General features: G+C 38.2%; 1 protein-coding gene across 13 annotated transcripts in view; it reads left to right on the top strand.

The window, feature by feature from the left end:
• SPTAN1 (spectrin alpha, non-erythrocytic 1) overlaps positions 1 to 22420 on the top strand; it is a 53171-nt gene that overhangs the window by 24774 nt on the left and 5977 nt on the right. For 6 of the 13 annotated variants that reach the window (XM_026059603.1, XM_026059609.1, XM_026059606.1 and 3 more), the window contains 29 exons: positions 1195 to 1254; positions 3598 to 3796; positions 5022 to 5126; positions 5898 to 5921; positions 6293 to 6328; positions 8122 to 8169; positions 8938 to 9029; positions 9417 to 9561; positions 9681 to 9862; positions 10042 to 10141; positions 10256 to 10453; positions 10577 to 10723; positions 11293 to 11396; positions 11540 to 11702; positions 12180 to 12194; positions 13898 to 14029; positions 14361 to 14498; positions 14857 to 14961; positions 15182 to 15390; positions 16390 to 16510; positions 16993 to 17114; positions 17531 to 17663; positions 18530 to 18628; positions 18954 to 19113; positions 19381 to 19457; positions 19622 to 19831; positions 20088 to 20384; positions 20907 to 21019; positions 21874 to 21891. In XM_026059603.1, the coding sequence (XP_025915388.1) occupies positions 1195 to 1254; positions 3598 to 3796; positions 5022 to 5126; positions 5898 to 5921; positions 6293 to 6328; positions 8122 to 8169; positions 8938 to 9029; positions 9417 to 9561; positions 9681 to 9862; positions 10042 to 10141; positions 10256 to 10453; positions 10577 to 10723; positions 11293 to 11396; positions 11540 to 11702; positions 12180 to 12194; positions 13898 to 14029; positions 14361 to 14498; positions 14857 to 14961; positions 15182 to 15390; positions 16390 to 16510; positions 16993 to 17114; positions 17531 to 17663; positions 18530 to 18628; positions 18954 to 19113; positions 19381 to 19457; positions 19622 to 19831; positions 20088 to 20384; positions 20907 to 21019; positions 21874 to 21891 (3552 nt within the window). The remainder of the gene's footprint in view (positions 1 to 1194; positions 1255 to 3597; positions 3797 to 5021; positions 5127 to 5897; positions 5922 to 6292; positions 6329 to 8121; positions 8170 to 8937; positions 9030 to 9416; positions 9562 to 9680; positions 9863 to 10041; positions 10142 to 10255; positions 10454 to 10576; positions 10724 to 11292; positions 11397 to 11539; positions 11703 to 12179; positions 12195 to 13897; positions 14030 to 14360; positions 14499 to 14856; positions 14962 to 15181; positions 15391 to 16389; positions 16511 to 16992; positions 17115 to 17530; positions 17664 to 18529; positions 18629 to 18953; positions 19114 to 19380; positions 19458 to 19621; positions 19832 to 20087; positions 20385 to 20906; positions 21020 to 21873; positions 21892 to 22420) is intronic. The other 7 variants (XM_026059611.1, XM_026059608.1, XM_026059604.1 and 4 more) reach the window with 4 other exon arrangements.

Here is a 22420-nt window from a genome sequence, read left to right as displayed (position 1 = left end):
ACCAGAGACACCTTATTGAGTCTTTTTATTCTTATTCTAGATTTTCCTGTTGCTTCTCCCATTTTTAACTATAAAATTCATGACACTTGAACTCAACTTACTGTCTGACTTCAGTATTTTATGTGTTCCTTTTGTTGTTGTACCTAACAACTTAAACTTGTTTGTGAGTTATATCTGTCCTAAGCAGCTCTTGTATTTGTAGTCGTCACTTCTTACCATGTGATCTGTTTTGAAATGCTTTCTTAAATTTGGTTACATAAAGTACAGTACCCTCCCTATATAGGGCTGCCTCTGCAGGTGACCTGCCTAGGAACTGTGGCTGTTTTGGCACTAGCTTGTTGCTTTTTTCCTGAATTGTGGTGCCATTATTTTTTGTCATTATATGGGTTAAAATCTCTTCCCCCCCCCCTTCTTTTTTTAATTTAAAAAAAAAAGAGGAATTTGCTATTGCAAGTGGAGAAAGCTGCTTGACCGCTTGCTAATAACCTCTTGGAACGCATGGTAGTTGTAGATTAGTTTGAGTGAGGGCTGTAGGCGATAGATGTGGGCTACAGGCTCATCTTATCAAGCCACTTGGAAGCCAAAGCTAAAAGTTTTGTGTATACTCCCATCTGTTTTCACAGTTACACTGTCACTCTACATGAGAATTTTTTCCCACTCAGTTGTTTTGAGTCACCAGTTATTACAATGACTGTCACGCTCGTCAATGACATACAATGATTACTTACTTTAGCTGTGTTTTTTTTTTTTTTTTAATTTAATAAAATAGCTCACACCAGTGAGAAGAAAGGATGCTGGATAATTGTGACACATGGTTCAGGTTTCTGATAATGTGTAACTTTCTCATGGGTTTGCACGGTACTTTTAAGAACTAGAACAGGAGTACCTTATTTTGGAGCCAAAGAGAGGGAACCTTACCCTTCATTTGTAAATCAAATGGCACAAGGATCAGGAAATGAGGAGACCTTATAGAGAGAGTTCAACTGTACTGATGAGGTTTCCTTATGTGATTTGCACTCCTGGTCTGATTTGTTGTGTCTGCTTTTGAATGACACCTAGTTTTCTCCATTTAAATGTGAACTCTTAACCATCTCCTACCACAGACAACCCATGGATGGAGCTGCTGCTTTCATTATTTTTGTTAATCTGACTAATTTTTTGCATGCATTTGCTGTGCTCCCTCTGTCTGTGCAGGACTCTCATAACTAAGGAAGTCGGCAGTGTATCTCTGCGTATGAAACAGGTCGAAGAACTGTGAGTAGGATTAGCCCTTTCTAAACCATGCTGTCTCCATACTGTCACTGCTCATTCTCCCTTTGTTTGTTTCTTTCTTTGGGAAAGCTGCTCCAAAGAGACATGAAGGAAGCAATTTCTGCAATGTGAATTATTTTAGTTTAGATCAGCACCCTGGTATGTGTTTCATGTGTTCTTTACAGCCAGCCGTCCAGCCAGCTGCTTCTCTTGTTGGTCACCTCTGCATTGCTAAATTGGTGATGGTGTTGTTTTCCATTATACTGATTTTTGCTTACCAAATGATGCTTTAGTAATGTCTAGACCATTTTTTTAATGCATATCTTGTGTTTTCTGAGGTCCAGATAAAAATATTACATTTTTCATATATATATGTACACACATACATACACACATGCACACTTCCTCCCTCCCTCCCTCCCTGTGTATAGCATATTGCATATGAGTGCCTTACATGTTGGAAAAGGTGGGGTTGTCATAGTTAAAATAACGGTTATGCTGGGTAGTCAAAATACGTTAGTTTGTTTATATAGGATGATTGTTTGTTATTATAACATTAACTTAATGTTAAAACTTGTGTTCAAATCTGCTGGAAAAAATACCAAATTTGCGTTATGTTCTTGAAAGTTGCCAGGCGATCCAAAGGAATAGTGTTCCCTGGCTGTGCCTCACTGTTTTTTCATAGAGGACATTTCTTGAGAATCCCAAGTGAAAGCGTTGTGTTAACCTCTGTGAACTGTTGCAGAGCAAGTTTGAGAGAAGATCTGCTTCTTAAAGGGATTTGGCCCCAGATCCTCTATGAGCTTTATAAGTATTTAAGACCTAAAATTGTATGCTGAAGTGAACTTCTGCAGTCAGCCGGGCTTTAAAGCTTAGTGTTTCCCGCGTACAGTAGCTCATTCGGGTCAGAGTAGAACGCTTCCATTCAAACCCAATACAGAAAGATTCTTAGTTCCTTTCTATTTGGCCTTGATTCAAAACCAGGATAGAAAGGAAACCACGAGGACCGCTTCATGGAAAAACCTAGAGCTGATTATCAGTTTCACATACAGACGGTCCTGCCCAAGGCATAAAGGCTTTTCTTCAACAAACTCTCACCTCCGAGTTAGAGGTTAGGAAAATGCTGCCTTCTCTGGCTGGGAGGTGTACCTGCTCGGTAACTACCTGTGCGCTCCAGGGTGACAAGTGAAAACGTTGTACGGCTGCCCTTCCCCATTCGAGGCTCCTGCAGGTGTCTCAGCAATGTCTTATATTAACTGATTTAATAACATCAAAATGGACATCTTCATAGCTTAATAAAGAGAATTAGTTGCTGCTGTTAATCACTGTACTAGATCAACCTACAATCTGATTCAGTATATAAAAAGCATTATAGGTGCAGCTAGAATTTCTTATTTTCCAGAAGACTTAACATAGGGTGATAATGGGTGTTAAGGGTGGCTTTTCTGAGTGCAGGTTCTTTAAAAATGGGCATTATGCTTGTAATGCTAACAAGATTTGTAATTTAGTATCAGTAATGACTGCAAAACTTCTGTTGGCTTTTTAAGCAATAGCTTGGGAAAGGTCTTGTAGGATTGTCTGTGTCTTGTTGGTTGTCAGTACTGTAATCAAATAGGAGACTTTAGTCTTGTGCTTTTTAGAACGGTGATGCTGTTATACTTTCATGTTGGTCTTTTAAGGCTAATTTGCCTGTTCAAATGAATTTTGGAGGTTTTACTTCATATTTATTCTAATGTAAACAAGGAGTAATTTTACTGATGATGTTGGGAATTCCACAGATAGAAGAACAGCACACGTAAAATCAAGCAGGTGAATTTCCCATGCATTTGCAGGTATTTGTATTATCGAAGAAGTATCACCTCAGAAAAGTATTCAGCAGATTTTGCCCTGAGTAATGGCTAGGTGAGATATTTTGTGTCCAACGGCTGTGAGCCTAGGGGATCTTAATAATCTCATGGCAAACTTGATGTACTATAGGAAAATACTCAGAAAGTAAGCTCTTTTCCTTGTGTACCTTATGCTGTATGGATTCATCCCTGCACTGCAGTGCTGCTGTAGCTTAAGAGCATACCCTGAAATAAGCTGTGGTTCAGGTTTTGCCCTTGCCCACTGGAAGACTTTCGTTTGGAAGGTGCTGTTTCAGCGTACTTATCCACAGAGAGGGGAAACACGTACGGTTTTACAGCTTACATTTACCTAATCACATACAAGTAGATCATTCTGTAGAACAGTGTGTAGACTTGCAGGGATTTCCCGCGTCTTTGGTGCTACCAGTACATGTTTAATTACTGTGACTCTGCTCATAAATCTGACTGTCCCCCTGCCTTCCTTTTCTGCTTGTTCCAGATATCATTCTCTTCTTGAACTGGGAGAAAAGCGTAAAGGCATGCTAGAAAAAAGCTGCAAAAAGTTTATGCTTTTCCGTGAAGCTAATGAGCTTCAGCAATGGATCAATGAGAAGGAAGCTGCACTCACAAATGAGGAAGTTGGTGCTGATCTGGAGCAGGTGGAGGTGCTGCAGAAGAAATTTGATGATTTTCAGAAGGTATATTGTAATGCTACATTATCTGTGTTGGTTTTAGGACTTTCCCCTCTGACTTCCTGATTATGTGTCTATGGTAATTTCTTTCATCACTGAGTATACTTGAAAAAGAAACATAGTTCTCATGCAAACAAAAATATTTTATTTATTCTGGTCTGTGTGAGTATAGAGAAGAACCCACATTCCAGGGTATCTTCTGTTTGGTTACAGTTTCCAGGTTGCTACATGCTTCCCAGCTCCCAGAGAACCGCAAATCTTTTTATAACACTTAAATATAGAACCTGCCATCTTTTGCAACAGTTTTCTTCTGTGCAAAGCATAACCTCCATTTAAGCTATTCTTCTTCCCTTTGGTTGAAAGGAAGAGTGTGTTTTAATTCTCATCTGTAGTGTTTTGTAAGATATGAAATGATAGTTGTGTCCGCTTCAAAGTGCGGCTGGCTTTGGGTGTTGGTTCTTTTTGTCTTTTCCCATTGTATGCAGTCCTTGTTTATTCTGCGTACAAGAAAGAATTGCTTGGGCAGATATATTTGTTCTGTCTACTTCAGTAAGATACTGCATGCTGAAATGCAAAGACACCTGACTTTATATATTGGAAAAGCCAGTGATTTGATAATTCTGTGGACATTAACCTCCAAGCCGCAAATGTAATAGCTAACAAACAACTTGAGACAACCTAATATTGTAGGTGAAAAGAGGATACTTTTTTTTTTTTAAACTAGTGGTTGAACTTAAACTGTGACACCCCTTAAACCTTAAAATCTAACTGCCATTTCCCCACTATTGCTTTTTTAAGCAGCTTCCCTTTCTGCTTTATAGAAAGCTTTTTGTTCGTCTGGATGTATTTAAGAGTATTAATAAAATTACTTATTAAGTTGCTTCCCTTCTAGCTTATTTATCCAGAAATATGGGTGATAGCTTTCGATCTTCATTTTGTTAATGCTGTTATCCTTCACAATTTCAAAGTTAATTCCATTGCTGATCATTAATTAATTTTGTGTATGGAAAACTGATAGTGGCTTTCTTTAATCCATTGATACTGACAGCTGGGATTTCTCGGTATAGGTTCCGTACATTGTATGTCCATTGGTAACTGTAAAGATCAAGTGGGCTTAAAGTCCTGCTGTTTACAGCCTGGGTACTTCTTGGCACCTCTGCTTGTGTAAGCTTGATCCCCATGCTTTGCTTATGTGAATGTTCATTTTGGGATATTTTGCTGTTCTGTACAGGATTTAAAAGCTAACGAATCGCGTCTGAAGGACATAAACAAGGTTGCAAATGATCTGGAATCAGAAGGGTTGATGGCAGATGAAGTGCAAGCGGTACAGCAACAGGTCTGCTTTTCTTTCTGACTTAGTCTAATGCTGTTGAGAAGCAAAAGAATTTCTTCCTTTCTTTGTTGTCTTTTCCATTGTCTTCCCCTTGTGCATGTAAAGGCTTGCTGCAAGATTCTAGGTGTTCGTTTTTGGTCTCTGGTCTGATATTACTGTTATTCTAACAAGACACTTAATGCCCCTTGTAGTGTGGCCATCACAAGTTTATCATTTGAATTGTTTCTTTTTAAATAGTGCTATAGCAAACAGCACTGTCTATAGCTTCCCCCCCCCCAAGGATTTCCAGCCATTAAAATGATATTAAAAGCCACGGAGAATCCATGCATTATTCTTGCTTCATATAAATTGGGAATTTTTGCCTTCATTTTATCACAGTTAAATGGGGATAATGCTTAAAAAAAAAATAATGAAAGAGTTCAATTTACAGTGCTTTTTTTTTAATCACTAATTTTTGCTAAGTTTTCATATACATTCCCGTTTCTGTAAATAATTCTATCCAGTATCAGCAGAATATTGAAGCAGCTTCGTTATTTTTGATCTCTAAGATGATATGTTACAGTAGATTATTGAGTAGCCAGACTCCCATTTCTGCTGCACATTTAGGTGGTATGAGCACTATTTGGTTTAATAACATGCTGATAACCGATCTGTAGAAGAAGCTATCTCAAAGGATGGCAGCATATCTTCTGATATCTTCCCTTTCTCAAAAACAGTAAAATTTTCCTAGCCATTCTGTAGAAATAACTAATTGCTTCTGTTTTTCCTTTGCAGGAAGTCTATGGTATGATGCCCAGGGTAAGTGTTAATTTCTGAGACAGTGTGGCAAGTATAACAATATGGGATGTACGAGGTAAAAGTTCAGCCATAATCGTGATTCATTTCCGTGAAGGAACTCATTGTAGATAATGACTTTGAATGGATATAAAAAGATTATCTTTGATCCATTTAGTTCCTTTTCTTTTTTGGCCTCACATCACAAACCAATGCAGAGCAGGATAACCCAGAAATAATGCAAATGCTTATTTGTAACAGCTGATTTACTGTATCAAGGAGTGAACATGGGGAACTACAGTATCTCAAGGATTTTTCATGTATTCTGATAGTTTTAGATTTCGCTTCTTATTTTCTTCGTACATTTAAAGTTGTGTCTTCGCATTTTCAAACAGGATGAAACTGATTCTAAGACAGCTTCTCCTTGGAAGGTAGGTGTCATTCTTCAGTGGCATGCCAAACAGGAAAATAAAACAAGAACTACAGCACATCACCTTTTTCTGGACTGTGCACCCTCTCATGTGCCCTCCTCATGCCCTTAAGACAGTTGACAAAGTGGGGTCAGTGGTGTCCTAGTCTCAGCTAGCATTTGAATTGATAATAATTTAGGGTTAGAGAATTTCATTTCACTTTGTTTACTTCAGCAAGCGTGTTGCAAAAACCTATAGCGTATTCACTAGGAATTCACCTTCATATACATGCATACAAACTCTCTATTGATCTATAAAGACGCCATATAGATACCACTCTTTAAAAAACAAAAAACCAACAACAACAAACAAAAAAAAGCAAAAGCCACCTAGGCAAAGTTAAATGACTTTTAGGTCAACTCTCTATTTTTGGGCATGTTTATGAGGATAACTGAGACAGTAGCCATAGAAATTGCTGGCAGACTGTTTTTTTACCTCTCTGCAAGGTTACTCTCTTGCTTAGAGGCTTTACTATTAAGACTAATAGCAGTTTTGATATCGACATTTTTAACTATTACAGCGGCCACTGAATGCAAAATCTTCCCCATTTACTTGGCATTAATTCTTTTTTATGTAGTGACCAGAAAGAAATGTTTTTATTCCTGAAAGTCAAAGCCATTTATATCAATATTCCTTTAAGAAGGAATATGCCGTATGTCTGGCAGTATCTTTGTCTTCCATTATTCATCTCTAGCTCATCTTCTACAAGAGTAGAGGAAAACTTTGTCCACTCATTAGTGGCTTACAGTGGAATAGCTGTTACCCATTGATGCATGAAAATACTTGAATATTTTTGACATTACCTAACATTGTGCTTTCCTCTATAAAATTTCATTCCCATGTTTCATGTCTTACATTCACCCTCTTAGACTTAAAACTGCTTGTACATCTTTTAAACTGCTTGTGTATAGGAAAAACAGCTGAACATGCCCTGATTTGACAGCATTGTAGAAAATGTAGCCTTGTCAACAGGACTTAGTGATTTTTTTTTTTGATAAATCTGTACATTGATAAATATGTACATTGAATGGTTGTCTCATAGTAACTTAGCACACTATAAGTTGTTCTCTGTGCATGTCTGCAAAGGGATGAATTTTGCAAGTAATCCATCCTTTTCGGATAAAGATATTGCACACCGGAGGGAATTGGTTATTATCTTTCTAATGAGCCTTCACCAATTTTGAATGTCATCTTGTGCTCTAGAAATACTTGAATTAACTATTTAGCTGATTTTGCAAAAAACTATGCCAGAAGTTGAACAGTTTGGGCAATTAATGTTCTCTGTCCGTGGGACTGAGTTTTGCAGGGGTTTTAATCACCTTATCAAATGTTGTATTTAATTTTCTCTTTTCTGTCCTCATTAAGGCTATTGTTGCTTGTTTTAATTTGCACTAACAAGATAATATTCACATGTAAATAACTAAGAATTTGTACTCTGATCTATTATACGTTAGGTATTGCAGATAATTATTTTTAGTTGCTTTTTTAGTTTACTTACGTTTATTTTCTTATTCTTTACTTCCTGTTTAATATTAAACAGTGTATTCAAAACACTGTTTTAAAGAAGTATTTAAAGAATTCAAGTTTTCATGGAAACTTAAAATCTAGGGTGTTTCTTTTTTTCCTATGTTCTATAAAGTTGATCTAGGCCAAGTTATTATGGATTTTTAAGGCATTTTAATCTGATTTTGGCTCTGATCGGTAGGATATGACTTTTAATGCTACATTTTTATTATTTCTGCCTTTTCATATAGTCTGCACGTTTGATGGTACACACTGTGGCAACCTTTAACTCCATCAAGGTAATAAAACAGCTCATTGAAACTGATTTAAAAGCTAAAAACTTTGTTTCACCCTCCCTTTCCATATTCTTTGTGTCTCAGTACCTTCTATAAATCCTTCTGGATGAACTTGTAGGAAGAAATATTGAAATACAGCATTTGCCTTTCAGGCTATATCAGGATGTTAATAATTTGTTTTTTCCTCCCAGGAGAAACCCTTACAATGCTTTTATTTTGCTAGGTTACTTGAATTTGTGCGTTCTTGTGGAGTTAAGCAGAATACAGTAACTGCATGCACAGAAATTCTGTATCTAGATCTTCACCTGTAGTGAAAAGCCAGTCTTGACCTTTCCTTTATTTTATTGACTGCTTGATGAAATTTGTTTACATACGCTAAAACCCTGAGGTGCAGCTATTTTAGGAAATATTCCAGCATTGCTATTTTGTAATCTTAGCAGACCCCTGAAATAAAGCCTGTAAAGACAGGGATGAAGAAGGGGTTGTTTGCAGAAGTCAGCAGAATGAAAAAGGCTGGGGATCATTGTTTCAACTATCTATTTTTAGGTCAGCTGAAATACAGGTTTACAGGATCCTTTGAAGAAGAAGCTGAAACATTTTTGTACCTTCAGAGAAAGGTTGTTGTAAAGGCATAGTGAACAAAATGTTGTTGGACAGTAAATTTTTCTGTTTGGCATCATAAAGCTTCAGTGAACCCAATACAGGAGTTTCTTGTTGAAACAAAAATGCTAGAAACTGTACTCTGCAATATCAGTGGTTCTTTTTGTGCAGGAATTGAATGAGCGCTGGAGATCTCTGCAGCAGCTGGCGGAGGAACGAAGTCAGCTGCTGGGCAGTGCTCATGAAGTCCAGAGATTCCACAGGTGGGGTGTTTATATTGTATTTGGTCTCAATTCAATAAAATAGATTATAAGATTTCAAAAACATACTGGGACCTATTCCAATCAACTCATATTCCAACTCCGGGCTTTTTCAGTGGAAGTTGGACCAGCCAGTGGTGCAACAAGAATTCTTTACGTGCTTACTAAAAAAAGGAAAGCTAGTTAACACGAATGCATGGAAGTGCTAAGGGGTTGATAGATCTGGGCTACTGTCCTATTTTGCCAAAGTTTGTCTGTATCATCTTAGAAAATCAGTTTAATGGAGCTGTCAGATACTTGAGCTTTTCTGGAAATAGGCAACTTGGTAGATAACAGATCCTAGGATGGCCTTCATTTTAATTCTTTTTACCCTCCCTTCACTCAAATCAGAGATGCTGATGAAACAAAAGAATGGATAGAGGAGAAAAATCAAGCATTAAATACAGACAATTATGGACATGACTTGGCCAGTGTGCAGGCTCTGCAGCGCAAACATGAAGGCTTTGAGAGAGACTTGGCAGCTCTTGGAGATAAGGTGAGATCAAGAGGGGAGACGAAACCAAGAGCTTCTTCTCTTATCCAGCAGAAATGATCAAACTATAGAAAAGACCTTTTTGGTCTTCATTGTGTTTATTCTCCTTTCTCTATTTCTAGGTGAATTCTCTTGGTGAAACTGCCCAACGTCTGATCCAGTCACATCCAGAATCTGCTGAAGATCTCCAAGAAAAATGTACTGAGTTGAACCAGGCTTGGAACAGTCTGGGAAAACGTGCTGACCAGCGCAAAGAGAAGCTTGGAGATTCTCATGACCTGCAGCGTTTCCTCAGTGATTTCAGGTAAAGACCATCCCCCGCCCCCCCAAAATCCATCTTTCATGTATATTACTAGTGAAGTGTGTATGGTTCATTGTTCCACAGGAATATTTCTGGGGAGGGTTGGAAAAGGAACTGCTTTTCCTATTCTGGCTTACTTCAGTGGAGGGAAGGAAAAAACCTCTATTAATGCGTGTTTACAGGGACCTTATGTCTTGGATCAATGGAATCCGGGGCCTGGTGTCCTCAGATGAACTTGCGAAGGATGTGACTGGAGCTGAGGCTTTACTGGAAAGGCACCAGGTGTGTGAAAGATTATAAGTGTATATAAACATCCATAAAAACATCAACAGATGTTTCTTTTCCTGAGACTTTGCATTTACAGTTCCAAAAATAGATCAATTCTGTCTCTTGCAGGAACACCGCACTGAAATAGATGCCAGGGCTGGTACTTTCCAAGCATTTGAACAGTTTGGACAACAGCTTCTGGCTCATGGACACTATGCTAGCCCAGAGATCAAGGAGAAACTGGATATTCTAGATCAAGAACGGACAGACCTAGAGAAGGCCTGGGTGCAGCGCAGAATGATGCTAGACCAATGTCTAGAATTACAGGTACTCTGCTGCATTTAAAAAAAGAAAAAATTCCTCCTTCCGTAAGGAAGTTTACTGTTTTGTAGTGATGACTAGTGCTCATGGTCTGTCTGTCTCACACTTTGGAGTTTTTTTTCTCCTTAGCTGTTTCATCGGGACTGTGAACAGGCTGAAAACTGGATGGCTGCCCGAGAGGCTTTCCTAAATACGGAAGATAAAGGAGACTCCTTAGACAGTGTGGAGGCACTCATCAAGAAACATGAAGATTTTGATAAAGCAATCAATGTCCAGGTGAGGAGTATAGATAAAGTGAGGGGAAAATAGTTCAGGTTTTCTCATGCAGGTTATTAACAAAAGAAGCGTTTGCTCACCATGTACAGCTTCATGGTTCTAAATGCTTAGTCGTTTGGGATTTACAGCAGTTTGCAAGTGGCTAATGCAGATAGGGATGTATCGATGTATTTCACCATTACACAGCTATGGTGTAGAAATAATGGCAAGTGTTTGTGTAAATCACTTACTGACTTGAAGTGGATTTTTTTTTTTTTTAACAACAGAAAAGGTAAGTATATTTTCAGTTTCTCCTAAAAGAAAACTGCCTGCTTTTTTTGAGAGATCATAGTGCTTTAGCTTGAAGTCCAAAAGATACTTTTCTCCTAACTGCTACAGATGCAAGAGGTTTCTAAGTTGAATACTGCAGTCCTGCAGAAGGTGGTCTTCCTTTAGAGACTCCCATACATTTACGATAATGTATATTCATTAAAAAAAAAAAAAAAGTCTTGTTCCATTCCTGTCGCTCATTATCACTTGGCTTTGTTTAAGGTAACATAGTCCTAATTAATGGCTTCTGTTTTGAATAGGAAGAGAAAATTGCTGTCTTGCAGTCTTTTGCTGACCAGCTGATTACTGCTGATCATTATGCGAAAGGAGTCATTGCTAAGAGACGCAAAGAGGTTCTGGACAGGTCAGTACGCTGATCACCCTGTTAGATGGGATGCAGATACTGACTGAAAAAGAACATTCTTTGGTGTCAGTTTGTAGCTGTTGAACACGATGCCATGTGCAATCTTAGTTTTTCATGTTATGTGTGTATTTAATTGTGTACAGGTGGCTTCATCTGAAAGCTCAAATGATTGAAAAGAGATCTAAGCTGGGAGAATCTCAGACTCTCCAACAGTTCAGTCGTGATGTGGATGAAATAGAAGCTTGGATCAGTGAAAAGCTCCAGACTGCAAGTGATGAGTCATATAAGGATCCCACAAATATCCAGGTGAATGTGTTTTTCAGCTCAAAAATCGGAATGAAAACTGTAACTCTACAAAGCATACCTTATTTTGAAAGAATAGAGGAATCCTTGTTCTATGATAAGAGAATAATGCATCATGTTGGGCACAGTCTCCCTTTTACAAGGAGAAAATGGAAGTTGCATTATGCATGAAAGAAGGCCCGAAATAGAACTCACTAGTTGATAATTAATGTATACAGTTAATAAGATATGTAGTAGCCACAGCAGCAAGCTTCCTGAAGAAACCTCTGAGGAGGTATTGTCTTTTTCCTAGCATCTAGTTAATAAAATAAGGAAATTGAGTTCCCGGGTCTCATCTCTGTCTTATGTTCTAAAGTGTGAAGTCTCATTCATTTTTCAGTATTAAGGAATAATTATTTAAGTTACCTCGTATGTTTTAATACTGGCTAATGAAGTAGTATGAATGCACTGAACTACTTCTTTTCTCGATCTGTTTTATAGCTTTCCAAACTGCTGGTAAGTTTTGTAGTTTGGACTAGCCCTGGTATGTGAACTTGTTTTTTTTTTTTTGTATAGCTTATATGTGAGCACAAGGTCTGGTTGCAATCTGTTGCTCCATCCATCAGTTCATCCAATCTCTTTGTTTGCTAATAGTTATTGACGTTCATCCAGGTACAGCTATTGATCTTCATGTTATGGATGTGGCTTTTTTTGTTAGTGCCTCCTCAGCATCGTTTATTTACGTATTTGTTTTGCAGGTGTGTTCTGCATGATCTGTTTAATTTGTGGTGCGTTAGCTGATTAGTAGTGATTGGGGATTTTATTTAGCAGTTAGTCCATAGAAAAATTGGTTGCTATCCTCCTTTTTCAGAAGTTTGACAATTGGGTCTGTCATCCTCCCTTTTGGAGGAGTTGTGATAACTCATGACATGTGATGTCAACTTTGTCAGCTTGTGTTTGTAAAATTAAAATTGCTGAAGGTGGAGGCTTCGATAAAGGTGATAGACCTAGTGGAGTAAAGTGAGGATATGTGGAAGGAGAAGATGGAACAAAGGAAAGAGGGGAGGAAGCAACCTTGAGAAGGGAAGGGGAGAGGCACTGTGTTTACTCTAGGCTGTGGTACATCAGATTTTTTTTCTTTTAAATATAAATCATTCAAATTTTTCTAAAAAAGAAAAGTCTTGTTAGGTTTGTTGCAATAGTAATTATATGGAGATATGCAATTGGCAGCTTTGTGTTACTTTTTGATTGAATTTTGCATGTTGGTAAATTTAGCTTTGGAGGATATGTTTTCATGATCTCAGCATTCGGGATTAGCAGTTTCCGAGATAAAGCAGTTCATGCAGAATTGCTCATGCCAGTGCTATAGTATTTTCCATCTTTTATTTTTAACTTAATGTTTCCTTTCATTCCATTCTCTCAGGGCATTGTATACCCATGTCCAGCGTTACTAGCATTTCCAGTTAATACGTGTAAATTCTGTCTTGTCATTTATGTGCTATTGTTATCTTCCTGGTGGGTAGATGGATGGATGCGTGTATATGTGAGAGAGAATTGTATACTTCCTCCTGTACCAAGGCTCCTGTTGTTCTCATGGTGCTCCCAGCTCAGCAGAGAAAAGTTTTCAGCAAATAATTGAAAGTTATTTTTGTAGTGGTTTTTGACAGTTAATTCAGGATTTCAAAATACGTGGTCACACATGATTTTGACTAATACCAAACTGTGCAGAAAGGAAGTAGACTGGAGCAGTGTTTTCTCTTCCCTACCTATTGATTAGGAAGGGAAGTAGAAACTTGTAAAACTAATAGGAGTAGAAAGCATGATCTGCTGTGCTTCTGCTTAGGTATGGATAATTGCTGCTTTCCAGAGGTGATGGCGATGTAAATGAGAAACCTTTACTTGAATAATACCTAAACTTAATACTAGGAATGTTTTATGGGCATGTGTAAAATGCAGGAGACCTTGTCTGAGTTACAAATATCAGCTCACTGTCAATTTTGTTGGGCCAAAGCCTGATGGTTATGCAGATTAATGGAAGAGTTTTGAGCAAATTTGAGTGAGCAAATAAGTATTCTTACTGAGAGAGAGAGAACTTCTTTAGCTCAGGCTATACGCAGACTTCTGTCCATAGACAGTTGTTGCACTCTCTTGTCAGCCTATGAGAACAACTTGGGAGCCCTTTGTTCAGTGTCTCAAGAGTTTTGTTTTGTCATATTCAGAGCAAACATCAGAAACATCAAGCCTTTGAAGCCGAACTCCATGCCAATGCGGATCGGATCCGTGGAGTCATTGATATGGGGAACTCGCTGATTGAAAGAGGAGCGTGTGCTGGCAGTGAGGATGCTGTGAAGGTAGATATAACAAGTCTTAGAAGATTTACTAAGTTTAAATTTTGATTTAACTGTTTGGATAGTTGTGAGCTTTTTTCCATGAAAAAAGACTGTACAGTAAAAATCAGGATAATTATTTTGCTTCATTCTTAAGAGCGAGAGAAGTTTCCTGATCCTACAATCAGGATGTAAAAGTCAAACTGAGCTATAGCGAGGCAGCATGAAATAGTGACTGTATAATTTGCATACCTGGAAACAGCAGCCAAATTTTTACCTTATGCTGATGTTGCATTTATTAGAACTTTTGTTTTATTTTGTTTTTATAGCATTTTTCTTTTCCATTTTGTAACAGGCACGCCTAGCTGCCCTGGCTGACCAGTGGCAATTCCTGGTGCAGAAATCAGCAGAGAAGAGTCAGAAGCTCAAAGAAGCTAACAAACAACAGAATTTCAATACTGGAATCAAGGATTTTGATTTCTGGCTTTCAGAGGTAAACTGCCTGATATTGTGATTATTCATTTGTGAGACTTGTTTTTTCCAATTTTAGATTCCCTTTGCTTATCTCTAGATTTTCTGGAATACATCTTTAAGCAAGTCTAGATTTTTTTGGAAAAATATATTTTTTATGAAATTCTGAAAAGCCTAAAAATCTTGTGGATGTTTTTATTGTTTATGTAATAAAATATCTTACGAATGAAACGGGTGATGCAGCAAAGGTTTGTCCATGTTGTTGAAAATTGAGGAGAGAATTAATTTGCATAATTTTAAAGGCCTTATATCTGAAGTTTTGGTGAAGATGCAGCACACGACTCACCCTCCCTTCCCTTTTTATTTGCCTACCCCCACAGGTGGAGGCTCTGTTGGCGTCTGAAGACTATGGGAAGGACTTGGCATCTGTTAACAACCTTCTGAAGAAGCACCAGTTACTGGAAGCTGATATATCTGCTCATGAGGTATTGCATTCTCTTTTAATTTTGAAAGATAAATCATAGTAATCAGCAAATTCTACAGATAGCACTTTAATCTGTGTTGCAGTCATAAACCTGTTGAAACATGTTTTCCTAACACAAACTGTGACTCGGCTCAGCAGCCAGCTCTTTATTTCTATACTGAGATAACGAACACAGAAATGAGATCCATGTTGTTCACACACCTCTTCACCCGTGTTTCTAGGATCGTCTCAAAGACCTGAATAGTCAAGCTGACAGCTTGATGACAAGCAGTGCTTTCGATACTTCCCAAGTAAAGGATAAACGTGACACCATTAACGGACGCTTTCAGAGGATCAAGAGCATGGCAGCTGCCCGCCGTGCAAAGCTGAATGAGTCCCACCGTTTGCATCAATTTTTCCGTGATATGGATGACGAGGAGTCCTGGATCAAGTGTGTATTTTGGAAGTTCTGGGTGTTGGCGTGAGGGCATGTGCTTATTGCCAACTTGCTAACAACACTCATAGTCTGTAGTATGGTTTTATAACTTGCTTTTCCACAGGTATGTGCCTGCACAAGAAATCACCTTTGCCTCCCAGTCAGGGAAAACTATGTTCAAAATGGCTTCAGCACTAGTCTGGGTGTGGACCTTTTATCTACAGTTTTCTTTGGCCAGACCCCAATAAGAAAAGCTCTTTGCTGAAACAACTAATGCTTTTTAACACTGGACCAGATAACTGAAATTTGACTCTAGTCTTTTTGAGAAAACGCCTAACAAAAATTCAAACCTTACTTTTTTAATTTCAAATACTTAGAAGGTTTTTTTGTTGTTGTTTTAGCCTGATGTAATAATTGATCAAACACATATTGGTGTTAATATCTTGGGGGTGGAGAAAAAGACATGAGCCTGGTAGAAATCATTCAGATTGGAGCACTTTTTTGTCATGCTTCTAAAAAAAAAAGAACAGCAAGTAAACTTTACAAAAGGTAGCTATTTTCTTAGAAAGGAAGCAGATAATACAGAGAAACCCTATCCTTTGTACACAAACATAAAGGTAACAGGCCTTCTGCCTTCTCTTCTTTCTTTCCCCCAAACTATTCTGAATGTGCTGCCAAGCGTCAGCTGCTGTTGGCCGATAATTCATGTGTATAATTTTTTACATCCAAGATTTTTGTGCTGTGAAAAATATCTCATCTGCAGTGATTTTTTTTTTTTCTACCCTATGTCCTCTGTATGATAAGTTACTTGAAAATTTATTAACTTCTAAATACAAGGAACTTTATTAGACACTTTATACTGCTGCTTTCCTGTAAAATATATAACGCCCTATAAACTCAATTAGAACGAGGAACATCCTATAACACGATAAATATGAAGATGTTTGCTCTAGTTGTGAGGTTTGACCTGTGTAAGAACGTTTCAAATTTCATCTCTCTCTCTTTTGAATTTAGAGAGAAGAAACTGCTGGTTAGCTCAGAGGACTACGGGAGAGACCTAACTGGTGTGCAGAACCTTAGGAAAAAACACAAGCGCTTAGAAGCAGAATTAGCTGCCCATGAGCCTGCTATACAGGTAAAGCAAATGTGTCAAGGAGAGAGGCCCTATAAGAAATGTGTTGTTGCATGTTTGTGATAAATGATTCAAATATAAATTTTCAAGTGAAAAAATACCTTTTATCATAAAAGTCAGTATATGCTTAGAGTCATATTTCAGAATTCAAGTACTAGACGATTGAGATTATGTATCAGACAACAGGCATCGTTCTGGTGCCCTTGTAGCTGTTTCTGGCCAAAGAATACGAGATAAAGAAAAGGCTTTAGGCTACTGCAAGAAGTCATTTTTAAAGAAGTGACAGGAAGTTACTCCTTGTATAAACTTGCTACCTCTATGCTAAATCCACACAAATATCTGAACTAGAGAAGTTAAAAATTCACTTGTTATGTAAGAATGACCCGATACAAGAAAACCCATAATAGATTTGTAGGAATCCAGTTAAAGTGCACAAGAAGAGAGCAAGTCATGTTCTAATAACTGTGTGTTTGTGTGGTCTGCAGGGTGTCCTAGACACTGGGAAGAAGCTTTCAGATGATAACACAATTGGAAAGGAGGAGATACAGCAGAGACTGGCTCAGTTTGTGGATCACTGGAAAGAGTTAAAACAGTTGGCAACTGCTCGGTGTGTGAGACTCAGCTTTGTGTAAAATGCAATATAAATAAAACAGTTACATCGACTTGTAGTAACCAAATTTATCTAAAAACCTGAAATTCAGTATAGGTCATTAGTCAGTAATATCATGTAGTAGCACCATCCTGGTGGGGATGTTTTTCTGAAAGAAACTCTTGGCAGAAAATGATTTATTACAGTTTTGGATAGCTGCAGGCTTTGTGGCCTAGTGAATTTCTAGAGCTGGTGATATCGCAGTCCGCTGCTGGAGGAGGAGAGACGTGTGAACGATTGTACGTTAGGGTTCAACCTTTGTTTGTTCTCAGGTTCTCTGCCATTGTAATTTGCTTTTACACCTTATGTCTAAAAGTGGTGGAGCAGCAGTAAAGCAGCACTTTAGCTAATTTTGCCTTTCCTTTCCCATACAGAGGTCAGCGCCTAGAGGAGTCTCTGGAGTACCAACAGTTTGTAGCAAACGTTGAGGAAGAAGAAGCCTGGATTAATGAGAAAATGACATTGGTAGCTAGTGAGGATTATGGGGACACACTTGCTGCTATCCAGGTATGGAGAAAGTTGTCATCTCTGTTTTTATCACACTGTTGTTGGCTAGACCTTAATGGATCCTTCCTTTTAATTGTTTTTTCCAATTTGGAGATTATTGTTTGTTCATTTTGAAAGCATGTATCGTAAAACATTAATTCATTATACAAAAACATCCCAAACACTCATTTTCTGTAGAAATGGCTTGCAAATTTGGCATAGTTGTGCATCTCTGGATTTGCGATGGGCAGTTCTGGTTAAATCAAATGGCTTTTATTTGTGCTGGGCAACTGGCTGAATCAGACTAACTCCAAAATTATAGGTATGTGAGGATGGCTAAATGTTTTGCCTTCTCCTTCAAAGTACCAATAAGAAACTCAGAAGTGAAGCAGGACTGTAACCAGAGGCTTAAGACATCCTCTGGAGAGGTTTTTAGTATGTTTTAACTATATAGTGTACCTTACTGTTTTATAGCCCTGGACTTCACACATTTAATTGTATTCAAGCACTTCAAAGAGCTTTCTTTATCTGGATTTGTCTGCCACGTGCTTTATTAAGCTTTGTAAATAGTGTGTAGGAAAAGATTTGACACTGGTCTGAAGTAAATTATTTCTGTGTGAATAGCTCTTTTCCTGACGAGAATCAAGTTTTCCAAGAAATCCAGCAAAGATAAAAGAAAATTAGCTTAAAGTGGTGTTAGAAGTTATATCTAGACTCCTTTTGTCCACAAAAAAAACCCAAGAAGTTGTGTTAACAAGATAAGATTAATAGTTTTGGATAGAAAAGTTTATGCTAGGTGACTTAAAACAATAAATTCTATTTTTCTTTTTGTTTTTAATAAGTAGTAAGAAAGTATTTTTAAAAGTGACTACATATTGTATTTGCAGGGCTTGCTGAAAAAGCATGAAGCGTTTGAGACTGATTTCACTGTCCACAAAGACAGAGTGAACGATGTTTGTGCTAACGGAGAGGATCTCATTAAAAAGGTGAATATAAACTGATAAAGAAAAACCCTCCAAGGCGCTACCCAGGATATTTTCATGTCCAAGTAGACTTACTTTTCTCCCAGGACTGATTTCTCATCTATTTTATTTCTTGGTTTTGCAGTCTGAATAAGATGCAGTCTGAAAAGAATTCTTACTCAGTTTTTGCATTAAGCCGTTGGTCTTAACTGCTTTTAAAGCTGTTTCTTGGACAGCATTGTAGATTGAGAACAGAAAATCTTTCAGTTGAATTGCTTGCTCTGTCACTGACATGCCTTGGAGGACCTAAGATCACATAGTAATTTTTTTTTCCCCTCCTGTCGTGTAGAACAATCACCACGAGGAGAACATTACCGCCAAGATGAAGGGCCTCAGAGGCAAGGTGTCAGATCTGGAGAAGGCAGCAGCTCAGAGGAAGGCCAAGTTGGATGAGAACTCTGCCTTCCTCCAGTTCAACTGGAAAGCAGATGTAGTAGAGTCATGGATAGGTATGTCCTCTATTGAGACACAGGGCATTGTCACAAAGGAACTGAGATGTTCCTTCATTCCAAAAGATCTCAGATAGCTTCTCGCTTGCTGTTGTAATGAGGAGACATAAACCCAAAGTATTCAGCAGTGCTATACCTGATGCTTTGTTTTATGTTGTTGGGGGTAATTATGTCATTAGACCATGAGGCTTTCCCCGATTAGGAATAGAGGGAACATTTGGAAAGAAGAGATGCTGATGTTTTTATTTAATTTGTTTCATTTCCCAGGTGAGAAGGAGAACAGTCTGAAGACAGATGATTATGGACGTGACCTCTCCTCTGTACAGACACTACTCACCAAACAGGTTAGTGCAAATGCTGCTTCCAGCCTTGTAAGTGATGGAAAGAACATGTGAATGCTTCTGGAATATACAAAAATTTGGCATTTATATTTGCATTTTTGTTTAACCATTCCTATATCTTGTATATATTTCAATCTAAAATAGTTCATTCTTTTTTAATATTACAGGAAACTTTTGATGCTGGACTTCAGGCTTTCCAGCAGGAGGGAATTGCAAACATCACTGCACTGAAAGACCAGCTACTAGCTGCCAAACATATCCAGTCAAAGGCCATTGAGGCTCGGCATGCTTCTTTGATGAAACGCTGGAATCAGCTGCTTGCTAATTCTGCTGCTAGGAAAAAGAAACTCTTGGAGGCTCAGGAGCATTTCAGAAAGGTGAGCAGCGCCCAGACCTCGTGGCTACAAAAATCTAATTGTCATCTTTGAAAAAAAAACTTACAACGCTGTCAACTTATACAGCTTTTTCATTTACAGCTAGTGACTGTGGAGACAGGAATTATTCATAAGTTTTGAGATACTCGCAAGAAATGAGTAATAAAGGCAAATGATCATTTATGCTTGTTAACTGCAGATCATCTCATATAGTGCATTACTGCATAACTGAATAACTGGATTGTTTTCTCTTTTCAAGGTTGAGGATCTGTTCTTGACTTTTGCAAAGAAGGCATCTGCCTTCAACAGCTGGTTTGAGAATGCTGAAGAGGACCTGACAGATCCTGTGCGCTGTAACTCTCTAGAAGAAATCAAAGCACTGCGAGAAGCTCATGATGCTTTCCGTTCTTCGCTCAGTTCTGCCCAAGCTGACTTCAACCAGCTGGCTGAGCTTGATCGCCAGATCAAGAGCTTCCGTGTAGCCTCCAACCCATATACTTGGTTTACTATGGAGGCTCTTGAAGAAACCTGGCGGAATCTGCAGAAAATCATCAAGGCAAGTCAAAGAGAATTTTCATAGCTTATGACCTTTCAAGTCTTCCCTGGAAGTTGTCCTTCCAAGACAGTCAGTAGAAGAGCTCAGCACTCAGAGGAGAGAAAACAATCAAAAAAAACCCAAAACCCTACAAATGGAAATATCTCTAAATTTGGGAGCAAAGAAGAATTTCCATTACCTGTATACTTGTGCTGCTGTTCAGTCGTTTTCAGTCTTCCATTTGTATCCTTTTAAAAGGAAACAAAACACGTCCCTCACTTCCTAATTGTAAGATAAATCTAACATCCTTACTATTCAGTAATGTAACTGCTACGTGAGTTCCAATTCTCGAGACTTCAGTAGGAATGTTCTGTGTTGTAGTTTTAGATTTTTGTCTAGCTATCCAAGACAATCTCTGAGTCCTCAGCCTTGCTTTGAGCTTCAGAATTGCACTCGCATGCAGCTCTTAGTTCTGCTTTTTGTTACAGGGTGAAGATAATCACATTAATTCCCCATTTGAAATTATTATTGTTTGTTTCTCAGGAACGTGAACTGGAGCTGCAGAAGGAACAGCGAAGGCAGGAAGAAAATGACAAATTGCGCCAGGAGTTTGCTCAGCATGCTAATGCTTTCCATCAGTGGATTCAGGAGACGAGGTATAGTTTGTCTCGTGAGGAGCTGCCCTTTGAGAATTCCTCGGATAATATTTGTATCCATCTTCCATACATATCTATCTTACATCTAAGGTCAATCAAAGTTGTAAGTGTCTCCTGCTGAAAACAGAGCTCTTGAGCACTTGTTCATTTCCTGCAGCTAGGATTTGCAGGAGGAGCAGTTAGAGGAAACCCCTGAAACACAAGGCTATAAACATGTTTTTGCTTCTGAATTCGTTTTCCTGCAGTGATTCCAGTTATCCAGGACTTGGCTCTTCTCCAGTTATTCCTGAACTAGTCTGCAGTACAATCAGGGGAAAAAACAAATAGCTAGAAGCAGACTGTGTAAAGTGCCAGTGGTACTTCTGTTAACGTTCCCCCTGTATTGATTATTACAATAGAAATCTCCCTAGAGCTTCAATAGAGAAAGACTATGAAAAAAGCTTAAGACTACATTATAAATGCCTATCCAGGGTACTGTCTAATAATATCCGTGCCTGGGGAGAAGCAGTAAAGATTTAACAACTGCTTTGGAAATAAAATATCTCAAGACTAAGAACTGCAGTGAACTGAGAAGCATGTTTGTAGAAAACAGAGGTAGCCGTGCTCAAACACTACTGTTAGCCAATGCTGACATGCATTTGTTGTGATTACGAGGAGGTGAGTTCAGTTTCCATGTAATCCTGTGATTCTCTGTCTCTGTGTTCACAAATAGTTCTGTATGTGGCTTCATGAAATGCTGAGATATAAATATGATTTTTAACTTTTGATGTTTGCTTCCCACCCAAATCTCTGTCCCTCTCTCACTGTCTTGTCTCTGTCCTGCTGCCTGATGTTTGGATCTTCACATTCTACAGGACTTACCTGCTAGATGGGTTAGTATTGAATTTTATATCTTTAAAAATTTGGTGATGTGTTCTGCTCTGTCTGTTTTCTTCTGTCATTGCATTGCTTGTGAAAGCTGCACTGAACCGCCTTTTATTTGAAAAGAGCAATCCATAGCTGAGGTGCATAGACATATGAAACAAGATTTTGGAGTAGATTAAATGAATACAAACCTATAGGGACATTACTTTTTTCTACTTCTGACTGGGAAATAATATTAATGGGTTCCCACTGGCACACTCATGGAAGTCCTTACTTTTGTTCTTCCTTTCCCTGGGGGCTTGCACAAGAAAATGCTCTTAATCTGATGAGATAAGGAAGAACATAATATAATTTGCACTCACTTGTCTTTGGGAAACAGCTGACACTCCTAATTTTCCAGCATTCATAGATCTGCTTAGTGAAACAAACCTATCCGTTTTAACTGTGCTCAGAACATTTCAAGCTCCAAAGTTATTGAGTGGCTTTTGCGAGGGGGAGGGAAGAATCCTCTGAAGAATTTTACTGAAATTACATATC

The sequence above is a fragment of the Apteryx rowi genome, unplaced genomic scaffold (genome assembly GCF_003343035.1).
Source record: "Apteryx rowi isolate R43461 unplaced genomic scaffold, aptRow1 scaffold_16, whole genome shotgun sequence".
NCBI classification, from domain to species: Eukaryota; Metazoa; Chordata; class Aves; order Apterygiformes; family Apterygidae; genus Apteryx; species Apteryx rowi.
The sequence above is the reverse complement of the archived record's forward strand: the minus strand, read 5'-3'. Positions and strand labels throughout refer to the sequence as shown.